General features: G+C 51.5%; 1 protein-coding gene across 1 annotated transcript in view; it reads left to right on the forward strand.

Moving 5' to 3' along the window:
* Window positions 1–10920, forward strand: part of LOC139419325 (transcription initiation factor TFIID subunit 2) — a 51376-nt gene extending 40456 nt beyond the window's left edge. The window contains exons 24-27 of the mRNA XM_071169272.1: window positions 8787–9019; window positions 9224–9406; window positions 10243–10345; window positions 10495–10920. Of these exons, the coding sequence (XP_071025373.1) occupies window positions 8787–9019; window positions 9224–9406; window positions 10243–10345; window positions 10495–10769 (794 nt within the window). The 3' untranslated portion in view covers window positions 10770–10920. The remainder of the gene's footprint in view (window positions 1–8786; window positions 9020–9223; window positions 9407–10242; window positions 10346–10494) is intronic.
* The last annotated feature ends 572 nt before the right edge of the window (window positions 10921–11492 follow it).

Here is an 11492-nt window from a genome sequence, read left to right on the forward strand (position 1 = left end):
TGAAGTGATATCCACTCAGGCCTGGCTACTCAAACCCCCACCTGGGCTGGTGTGATATCCACTCAGGCCTGGCTAGTCAAACCCCCACCTGGGCTGGAGTGATATCCACTCAGGCCTGGCTAGTCAAACCCCCACCTGGGCTGGAGTGATATCCACTCAGGCCTGGCTAGTCAAACCCCCACCTGGGCTGAAGTGATATCCACTCAGGCCTGGCTACTCAAACCCCCACCTGGGCTGGTGTGATATCCACCTAGGCCTGGCTAGTCAAACCCCCACCTGGGGCTGGTGTGATATCCACTCAGGCCTGGCTAGTCAAACCCCCACCTGGGGCTGGTGTGATATCCACTCAGGCCTGGCTAGTCAAACAGGCCTGGCTAGTCAAACCCCCACCTGGGGCTGGTGTGATATCCACTCAGGCCTGGCTAGTCAAACCCCACCTGGGGCTGGTGTGATATCCACTCAGGCCTGGCTAGTCAAACCCCCACCTGGGGCTGGTGTGATATCCACTCAGGCCTGGCTAGTCAAACCCCCACCTGGGCTGGAGTGATATCCACTCAGGCCTGGCTAGTCAAACCCCCACCTGGGCTGAAGTGATATCCACTCAGGCCTGGCTACTCAAACCCCCACCTGGGCTGGTGTGATATCCACCTAGGCCTGGCTAGTCAAATCCCCACCTGGGGCTGGTGTGATATCCACTCAGGCCTGGCTAGTCAAACAGGCCTGGCTAGTCAAACCCCCACCTGGGCTGGAGTGATATCCACTCAGGCCTGGCTAGTCAAACCCCCACCTGGGCTGAAGTGATATCCACTCAGGCCTGGCTACTCAAACCCCCACCTGGGCTGGTGTGATATCCACTCAGGCCTGGCTAGTCAAACCCCCACCTGGGGCTGGTGTGATATCCACTCAGGCCTGGCTAGTCAAACCCCCACCTGGGCTGGAGTGATATCCACTCAGGCCTGGCTAGTCAAACCCCCACCTGGGCTGGAGTGATATCCACTCAGGCCTGGCTAGTCAAACCCCCACCTGGGCTGAAGTGATATGCACTCAGGCCTGGCTACTCAAACCCCCACCTGGGCTGGTGTGATATCCACCTAGGCCTGGCTAGTCAAACCCCCACCTGGGGCTGGTGTGATATCCACTCAGGCCTGGCTAGTCAAACAGGCCTGGCTAGTCAAACCCCCACCTGGGGCTGGTGTGATATCCACTCAGGCCTGGCTAGTCAAACCCCCACCTGGGCTGGTGTGATATCCACTCAGGCCTGGCTAGTCAAACCCCCACCTGGGCTGGAGTGATATCCACTCAGGCCTGGCTAGTCAAACCCCCACCTGGGCTGAAGTGATATCCACTCAGGCCTGGCTACTCAAACCCCCACCTGGGCTGGTGTGATATCCACTCAGGCCTGGCTAGTCAAACCCCCACCTGGGGCTGGTGTGATATCCACTCAGGCCTGGCTAGTCAAACCCCCACCTGGGGCTGGTGTGATATCCACTCAGGCCTGGCTAGTCAAACCCCCACCCATGCTGGAGTGATATCCACTCAGGCCTGGCTAGTCAAACCTCCACCTGGGCTGGAGTGATATCCACTCAGGCCTGGCTAGTCAAACCCCACCTGGGCTGGAGTGATATCCACTCAGGCCTGGCTAGTCAAACCCCCACCTGGGCTGAAGTGATATCCACTCAGGCCTGGCTACTCAAACCCCCACCTGGGCTGGTGTGATATCCACCTAGGCCTGGCTAGTCAAACCCCCACCTGGGGCTGGTGTGATATCCACTCAGGCCTGGCTAGTCAAACAGGCCTGGCTAGTCAAACCCCCACCTGGGGCTGGTGTGATATCCACTCAGGCCTGGCTAGTCAAACCCCCACCTGGGGCTGGTGTGATATCCACTCAGGCCTGGCTAGTCAAACCCCCACCTGGGGCTGGTGTGATATCCACTCAGGCCTGGCTAGTCAAACCCCCACCTGGGGCTGGTGTGATATCCACTCAGGCCTGGCTAGTCAAACCCCCACCTGGGCTGGAGTGATATCCACTCAGGCCTGGCTAGTCAAACCCCCACCTGGGCTGAAGTGATATCCACTCAGGCCTGGCTACTCAAACCCCCACCTGGCCTGGTGTGATATCCACTCAGGCCTGGCTAGTCAAACCCCCACCTGGGCTGGTGTGATATCCACTCAGGCCTGGCTAGTCAAACCCCCACCTGGGCTGGAGTGATATCCACTCAGGCCTGGCTAGTCAAACCCCCACCTGGGCTGGAGTGATATCCACTCAGGCCTGGCTAGTCAAACCCCCACCTGGGCTGAAGTGATATCCACTCAGGCCTGGCTACTCAAACCCCCACCTGGGCTGGTGTGATATCCACTCAGGCCTGGCTAGTCAAACCCCCACCTGGGCTGGAGTGATATCCACTCAGGCCTGGCTAGTCAAACCCCCACCTGGGCTGGAGTGATATCCACTCAGGCCTGGCTAGTCAAACCCCCACCTGGGCTGAAGTGATATCCACTCAGGCCTGGCTACTCAAACCCCCACCTGGGCTGGTGTGATATCCACCTAGGCCTGGCTAGTCAAACCCCCACCTGGGCTGGTGTGATATCCACCTAGGCCTGGCTAGTCAAACCCCCACCTGGGGCTGGTGTGATATCCACTCAGGCCTGGCTAGTCAAACAGGCCTGGCTAGTCAAACCCCCACCTGGGGCTGGTGTGATATCCACTCAGGCCTGGCTAGTCAAACCCCCACCTGGGGCTGGTGTGATATCCACTCAGGCCTGGCTAGTCAAACCCCCACCTGGGGCTGGTGTGATATCCACTCAGGCCTGGCTAGTCAAACCCCCACCTGGGGCTGGTGTGATATCCACTCAGGCCTGGCTAGTCAAACCCCCACCTGGGCTGGAGTGATATCCACTCAGGCCTGGCTAGTCAAACCCCCACCTGGGCTGAAGTGATATCCACTCAGGCCTGGCTACTCAAACCCCCACCTGGCCTGGTGTGATATCCACTCAGGCCTGGCTAGTCAAACCCCCACCTGGGCTGGTGTGATATCCACTCAGGCCTGGCTAGTCAAACCCCCACCTGGGCTGGAGTGATATCCACTCAGGCCTGGCTAGTCAAACCCCCACCTGGGCTGGAGTGATATCCACTCAGGCCTGGCTAGTCAAACCCCCACCTGGGCTGAAGTGATATCCACTCAGGCCTGGCTACTCAAACCCCCACCTGGGCTGGTGTGATATCCACTCAGGCCTGGCTAGTCAAACCCCCACCTGGGCTGGAGTGATATCCACTCAGGCCTGGCTAGTCAAACCCCCACCTGGGCTGGAGTGATATCCACTCAGGCCTGGCTAGTCAAACCCCCACCTGGGCTGAAGTGATATCCACTCAGGCCTGGCTACTCAAACCCCCACCTGGGCTGGTGTGATATCCACCTAGGCCTGGCTAGTCAAACCCCCACCTGGGGCTGGTGTGATATCCACTCAGGCCTGGCTAGTCAAACCCCCACCTGGGGCTGGTGTGATATCCACTCAGGCCTGGCTAGTCAAACAGGCCTGGCTAGTCAAACCCCCACCTGGGGCTGGTGTGATATCCACTCAGGCCTGGCTAGTCAAACCCCACCTGGGGCTGGTGTGATATCCACTCAGGCCTGGCTAGTCAAACCCCCACCTGGGGCTGGTGTGATATCCACTCAGGCCTGGCTAGTCAAACCCCCACCTGGGCTGGAGTGATATCCACTCAGGCCTGGCTAGTCAAACCCCCACCTGGGCTGAAGTGATATCCACTCAGGCCTGGCTACTCAAACCCCCACCTGGGCTGGTGTGATATCCACCTAGGCCTGGCTAGTCAAATCCCCACCTGGGGCTGGTGTGATATCCACTCAGGCCTGGCTAGTCAAACAGGCCTGGCTAGTCAAACCCCCACCTGGGCTGGAGTGATATCCACTCAGGCCTGGCTAGTCAAACCCCCACCTGGGCTGAAGTGATATCCACTCAGGCCTGGCTACTCAAACCCCCACCTGGGCTGGTGTGATATCCACTCAGGCCTGGCTAGTCAAACCCCCACCTGGGGCTGGTGTGATATCCACTCAGGCCTGGCTAGTCAAACCCCCACCTGGGCTGGAGTGATATCCACTCAGGCCTGGCTAGTCAAACCCCCACCTGGGCTGGAGTGATATCCACTCAGGCCTGGCTAGTCAAACCCCCACCTGGGCTGAAGTGATATGCACTCAGGCCTGGCTACTCAAACCCCCACCTGGGGCTGGTGTGATATCCACCTAGGCCTGGCTAGTCAAACCCCCACCTGGGGCTGGTGTGATATCCACTCAGGCCTGGCTAGTCAAACAGGCCTGGCTAGTCAAACCCCCACCTGGGGCTGGTGTGATATCCACTCAGGCCTGGCTAGTCAAACCCCCACCTGGGCTGGTGTGATATCCACTCAGGCCTGGCTAGTCGAACCCCCACCTGGGCTGGAGTTATATCCACTCAGGCCTGGCTAGTCGAACCCCCACCTGGGCTGAAGTGATATCCACTCAGGCCTGGCTAGTCGAACCCCCACCTGGGCTGAAGTGATATCCACTCAGGCCTGGCTAGTCAAACCCCCACCTGGGCTGAAGTGATATCCACTCAGTCCTGGCTAGTCAAACCCCCACCTGGGCTGAAGTGATATCCACTCGGGCCTGGCTAGTCAAACCCCCACCTGGGCTGGTGTGATATCCACTCAGGCCTGGCTAGTCAAACCCCCACCTGGGGCTGGTGTGATATCCACTCAGGCCTGGCTAGTCAAACCCCCACCTGGGCTGGTGTGATATCCACCCTGGCCTGTCTAGTCAAACCCCCACCTGGGGCTGGTGTGATATCCACTCAGGCCTGGCTAGTCAAACCCCCACCTGGGCTGGTGTGATATCCACTCAGGCCTGGCTAGTCAAACCCCCACCTGGGGCTGGTGTGATATCCACTCAGGCCTGGCTAGTCAAACCCCCACCTGGGCTGGTGTGATATCCACTCAGGCCTGGCTAGTCAAACCCCACCTGGAGTGATATCCACTCAGACCTGGCTAGTCAAACCCCACCTGGAGTGATATCCACTCAGACCTGGCTAGTCAAACCCCCCAACCTGGAGTGATATCCAGCCAGAGACGAAGTTACTGCTCACAAATCAAATCCATGTGTGTAATTAGCTAACCCCAACAGTAATTAGATCAATGTTTGTGATGGTAAGAGTTGCACAACTGTCGAATTCGACGTTTGCACTTTAACCTCATAGTCTCGTAGTCATTGTATCGTTTTCAAATCCAAAAGTGCTGGAATACAGAGCTAAAAACCCAGAAGACGTGTCACTGTCCCAATACTTCTGGACGTCCCAGTATTTCATTATGTTCTCGGTCCTAACTTCAACTGTCTGTCTGACCCATTATTACACTACAATAACAAACTATAAGCAAATGTTCAGCGCCACATTACACGGACATCCCCCCCCCGTCCCAGCAGGCTCATTATAAACCTGGTTTCAAAAGATGCCAAAACGTTGTGAAATGTCTTTTCAAAGAGAGAGAGAGACGTTTTCTCTTTAACAGTCGTAAAACATGTGTTTCTCTCACCGGGGAAGAGAAGGGTCACGTTTTATCGTGTTTGTAGGTTTGTCCATGTCTTGAGGGATACAGGGACCTGCTGGGGACGGGCCTCAAACAGGGTTGTGTCCCAAATGCCATCCAATCTCCAAATATACAGTGTGCTACTTATGACCAGGCCTCTGTGTAGTGCACTATATAGGGAATGGGGGTGTGTTTTGGGATGTAGACCGTGTTTTGGGGAGTTTGGGGGGGGGGGCTCCTGGCACGGGCTCCAGTTACAATGAGGTCAAACACAGCTGAGAGAGCCTCGGAGAACACTAACCTGCTCAAACACGGTCTGTCAGGAGGGGCCTGGAAACGCAGAGCTGACGGGTGCTGTCTGAGACAGACAGACAGACAGGGAGACAGACAGACAGACAGGGAGACAGAAAAGAGGGAGACAGACAGAAAGAGGGAGACAGACAGAAAGAGGGAGACAGACAGACAGACAGACAGGCAGACAGACAGACAGACAGAAAAGAGGGAGACAGACAGGGAGACAGACAGACAGACAGACAGACAGACAGAAAAGAGGGAGACAGACAGACAGAAAAGAGGGAGACAGACAGACAGAAAAGAGGGAGACAGACAGACAGACAGACAGACAGACAGACAGACAGACAGACAGACAGACAGAAAAGAGGGAGACAGACAGGGAGACAGGGAGACAGACAGACAGACAGGGAGACAGACAGACAGACAGGGAGACAGACAGACAGACAGACAGACAGACAGAAAAGAGGGAGACAGACAGACAGACAGACAGACAGACAGAAAAGAGGGAGACAGACAGACAGACAGAAAGAGGGAGACAGACAGACAGAAAAGAGGGAGACAGACAGACAGACAGAAAGAGGGAGACAGACAGAAGACAGACAGACCGAGGGAGACAGACAGACAGACAGTTTGGACAATGGACTTATTATGTGTTGTTGCATCAAACCAGTTTGAGCTGTAAACGGTCCTCCTCCCTTACAGAAATCTGTTATTTCAAAGACTTGCGTAACGTTTGGAAGAATTAGCACCTTTTTTCAAACAGGGGGGGGGGGGGGGGTGTAGATGTGATCTGAGGCGGCGCGACACTTGTTCTGTTTATTGTAGTGTACTATTTCATATGTTTTGAATGTACTTCTGTGGTTGGCTGTGACTGTTGGCAGTGGACCGTCGTTGTCGTTGCCAACCCAGTTTATGACTCGCCGTAATAAACCGTTGATAATCTGCCGGTTGTGTTGTTATTATTCCCAGCACCAAAACGTCAGTGATTACATTCACACCGCTGTTATTATCATCTGGCTCGGAAAACAACTGACGAGGTCTTGCCAGGATCTGTTATGTTAAATTTAAACCAGTTAGTACCAGTTAATCTCTATTTTATCAGATGTTATGTACAGGATAACACTAACTATGACTGGAAACTGAATAAGCTACTGTAGTTTTATGCACAATGTGCATTTCTAGTTTTCTCAAAGCTTTTCTAAGACCAAGGCCCTGTTCCTAAACCGCTTCCTGTGTTTTTATGGATTTAACTACACACGGTATCAGTGATTCCATTCATACCAATGGATTTAACTTGACCCGGTATCAGTGATTCCATTCATACCAATGGATTTAACTTGACCCGGTATCAGTGATTCCATTCATACCAATGGATTTAACTTGACCCGGTATCAGTGATTCCATTCATACCAATGGATTTAACTTGACACGGTATCAGTGATTCCATTCATACCAATGGATTTAACTTGACCCGGTATCAGTGATTCCATTCATACCAATGGATTTAACTTGACCCGGTATCAGTGATTCCATTCATACCAATGGATTTAACTTGACCCGGTATCAGTGATTCCATTCATACCAATGGATTTAACTTGACACGGTATCAGTGATTCCATTCATACCAATGGATTTAACTAGACCCGGTATCAGTGATTCCATTCATACCAATGGATTTAACTTGACACGGTATCAGTGATTCCATTCATACCAATGGATTTAACTAGACCCGGTATCAGTGATTCCATTCATACCAATGGTATTACTACCACTGGCTTGGCTTAGAAAACAATTGTGAAACTTTACAATATTCTGAACATTACTTTTGTCCAGCTGTAAAGTTGGTTGAAGCTGTAAAGTTGGTTGAAGCTGTAAAGTTGGTTGAAGCTGTAAAGTTGAAGCTGTAAAGTTGAATGAAGCTGTAAAGTTGAAGCTGTAAAGTTGGTTGAAGCTGTAAAGTTGAAGCTGTAAAGTTGAATGAAGCTGTAAAGTTGAATGAAGCTGTAAAGTTGAATGAAGCTGTAAAGTTGAAGCTGTAAAGTTGGTTGAAGCTGTAAAGTTGGTTGAAGCTGTAAAGTTGGTTGAAGCTGTAAAGTTGAAGCTGTAAAGTTGGTTGAAGCTGTAAAGTTGAAGCTGTAAAGTTGAATGAAGCTGTAAAGTTGAATGAAGCTGTAAAGTTGAATGAAGCTGTAAAGTTGAATGAAGCTGTAAAGTTGAAGCTGTAAAGTTGTTTGAAGCTGTAAAGATGAATGAAGCTGTAAAGTTGGTTGAAGATGTAAAGATGAATGAAGCTGTAAAGTTGGTTGAAGCTGTAAAGTTGGTTGAAGCTGTAAAGTTGGTTGAAGCTGTAAAGTTGAATGAAGCTGTAAAGATGAATGAAGCTGTAAAGTTGGTTGAAGCTGTAAAGATGAATGAAGCTGTAAAGTTGGTTGAAGCTGTAAAGTTGGTTGAAGCTGTAAAGTTGGTTGAAGCTGTAAAGTTGGTTGAAGCTGTAAAGTTGAAGCTGTAAAGATGAAGCTGTAAAGATGAATGAAGCTGTAAAGATGAATGAAGCTGTAAAGTTGAATGAAGCTGTAAAGTTGGTTGAAGCTGTAAAGTTGGTTGAAGCTGTAAAGTTGGTTGAAGCTGTAAAGTTGGTTGAAGCTGTAAAGTTGAATGAAGCTGTAAAGTTGAATGAAGCTGTAAAGATGAATGAAGCTGTAAAGTTGGTTGAAGCTGTAAAGATGAATGAAGCTGTAAAGTTGGTTGAAGCTGTAAAGTTGGTTGAAGCTGTAAAGTTGGTTGAAGCTGTATTGTTGGTTGAAGCTGTAAAGTTGGTTGAAGCTGTAAAGATGAATGAAGCTGTAAAGTTGGTTGAGGCTGTAAAGTTGAATGAAGCTGTAAAGTTGAATGTGTTCAGACCCTGACCCTGTTCCCCCAGGTACGTCTCATGACTGGCGGTTGCGGTGTGACGCGGTGAATCTCTACTACACTCTGTTTGGTCTGACGCGTCCCTCCTGCCTGCCCCTGCCCGAGCTGGGCCTGGTACTCAACCTCAAGGAGAAGAAGGCCGTGCTCAACCCCACTATCAAGCCTGAACAGGGACCAGACACCACAGAGATGACTGGCAACACCATAGGCGTTCATATCCCTGTCATGGGCTTCACTAGCAGTGTAACAAGAACAAAAAATACTAACGATTTAACCTTTTTAATATAATTCAGATATTTTAGTGGGGACTTGGGCTTTATTGTGTCTTATTAAATCTTCACCTAAAATCTTTTCTGTCAACCTCATCTGAGTTTTGTTATAACACTCATTTCCCTTTCTCCCCCTCTATCTCTTCCCTCCCTCTCCCTCTCCCCTTCCCCTCTCCAGCTGGATGAGGGCCTGATCACCATGGAGACAGTGTCCAGCGTGTCTATGTCCAGTGGTGTGGCCCCGCCCCCTCAGGGTCTGAAGAGGAAGTTGGACAGTGTCGTTGGCCCGCTGGGCTCGTCCTCACCGGAGCCAGGCCAGGTCCTGCAGGAAGAGGACACCAGTAAAAAATTCAAGATCAGAGTAAGGATCTCGAGCGCCGTGGGGAGGCACTTTTACTGTTCTGGGCTTTCACTACAGGCTTTACCCAATAGTGTGTGTGTGTGTGTGTGTGTGTTAATGTGTGTGTGCACGTGTTCATGTGTTAATGTGTCCATGTGTTAGTGTGTGTGTCCATGTGTTAGTGTGTGTGTCCATGTGTTAGTGTCCATGTGTTAGTGTGTGTGTGTGTGTCCATGTGTTAGTGTCCATGTGTTAGTGTGTGTGTGAGCCATTTCAGGCTTCCCTGAGGACTGAAGCAGTGCCACTGTGGACTCAGTGTGTCTGGGTTAATCTATCTCTTTCCTTTTAAACTGATACAATACAACTGCCGCAATCCCATAGCTGATCGTATTTGACTTGACGCGAATCACTGTGGGTTGTGAGGGTGTTGAATGATGATGATGTTTCAGTTCAACTCCATGGAGGAAGATCAGATGGTTATGACTGATGATGATGATGTTTCAGTTCAACTCCATGGAGGAAGATCAGATAGTTATGACTGATGATGATGATGTTTCAGTTCAACTCCATGGAGGAAGATCAGATAGTTATGACTGATGATGTTTCAGTTCAACACCGTGGAGGAAGATCAGATGGTTATGGCTGATGATGATGATGAGGTTGTTGTTTCAGTTCTACACCGTGGAGGAAGATCAGATGGTTATGGCTGATGATGATGATGAGGTTGTTGTTTCAGTTCAACACCGTGGAGGAAGATCAGATGGTTATGGCTGATGATGAGGTTGTTGTTTCAGTTCAACACCGTGGAGGAAGATGAGATCAGATGGTTATGACTGATGATGATGTTGTTGTTTCAGTTCAACACCGTGGAGGAAGATGAGATTGACATGGAGAGTCCCCATGACAGCCAGGCGTTCATCCACCACCACCTCAACATCCTGGAGAGGCCATCCACACCAGGTCAGCACCCCGTCAAACATCCTGCACGTATCATTCTGCTTTCAGACAATCTAGATCCTTTTTTTTTTCAAGAACACGATGCACTTCTAGCTGATTGACATTCAGTACGTTAAATCTGTGTCTTCCTGTCTCCTCTCTCCCCTCCTCAGGTAAGGAACCTCCAGCCGTGGACCAGGCCGTCCTCTCCCTGCCTGTCACCCCCTTACCTTCTTCCTTCGGCAAAGAGTCCACCTCTTCCTCCAAACACAGCGGTGACCACCACCATCACCACCACCACCACGAGCACAAGAAGAAGAAGAAGAAGAAGCACAAACATAAACACAAACACAAACATGAGAGTAAAGACAAGGAGAGGGACTCCCATGCCTTCAGCAACAGCCCTGCTAGTGGACGCTCCGTGAGGTCTCCATCCATGTCTGACTAGAACACAGTGCTGCCTCCTGGTTGGTCCTTCAGTAACAGCCCTGCTAGTGGACGCTCCGTGAGGTCTCCATCCATGTCTGACTAGAACACAGCTCTGCCTCCTGGTTGGTCCTTCAGTAACAGCCCTGCTAGTGGACGCTCCGTGAGGTCTCCATCCATGTCTGACTAGAACACAGCTCTGCCTCCTGGTTGGTCCTTCAGTAACAGCCCTGCTAGTGGACGCTCCGTGAGGTCTCCATCCATGTCTGACTAGAACACAGCGCTGCCTCCTGGTTGGTCCTTCAGTAACAGCCCTGCTAGTGGACGCTCCGTGAGGTCTCCATCCATGTCTGACTAGAACACAGCGCTGCCTCCTGGTTGGTCCTTCAGTAACAGCCCTGCTAGTGGACGCTCCGTGAGGTCTCCATCCATGTCTGACTAGAACACAGCTCTGCCTCCTGGTTGGTCCTTCAGTAACAGCCCTGCTAGTGGACGCTCCGTGAGGTCTCCATCCATGTCTGACTAGAACACAGCGCTGCCTCCTGGTTGGTCCTTCAGTAACAGCCCTGCTAGTGGACGCTCCGTGAGGTCTCCATCCATGTCTGACTGAGCTGTGAAACATCATCCTCAAGACTAGACTCCAACTGTCAGTGGTTCAACTCCTCTGAATAGACCTTACTGGTTTGCTGCGTGTCAACTAGCCTGGAATCCACACTAAATATTGCTGTTTCAGAGCTAAGTTTAG

This window comes from Oncorhynchus clarkii, chromosome 2 (assembly GCF_045791955.1).
Source record: "Oncorhynchus clarkii lewisi isolate Uvic-CL-2024 chromosome 2, UVic_Ocla_1.0, whole genome shotgun sequence".
NCBI classification, from domain to species: domain Eukaryota; kingdom Metazoa; phylum Chordata; class Actinopteri; order Salmoniformes; family Salmonidae; genus Oncorhynchus; species Oncorhynchus clarkii.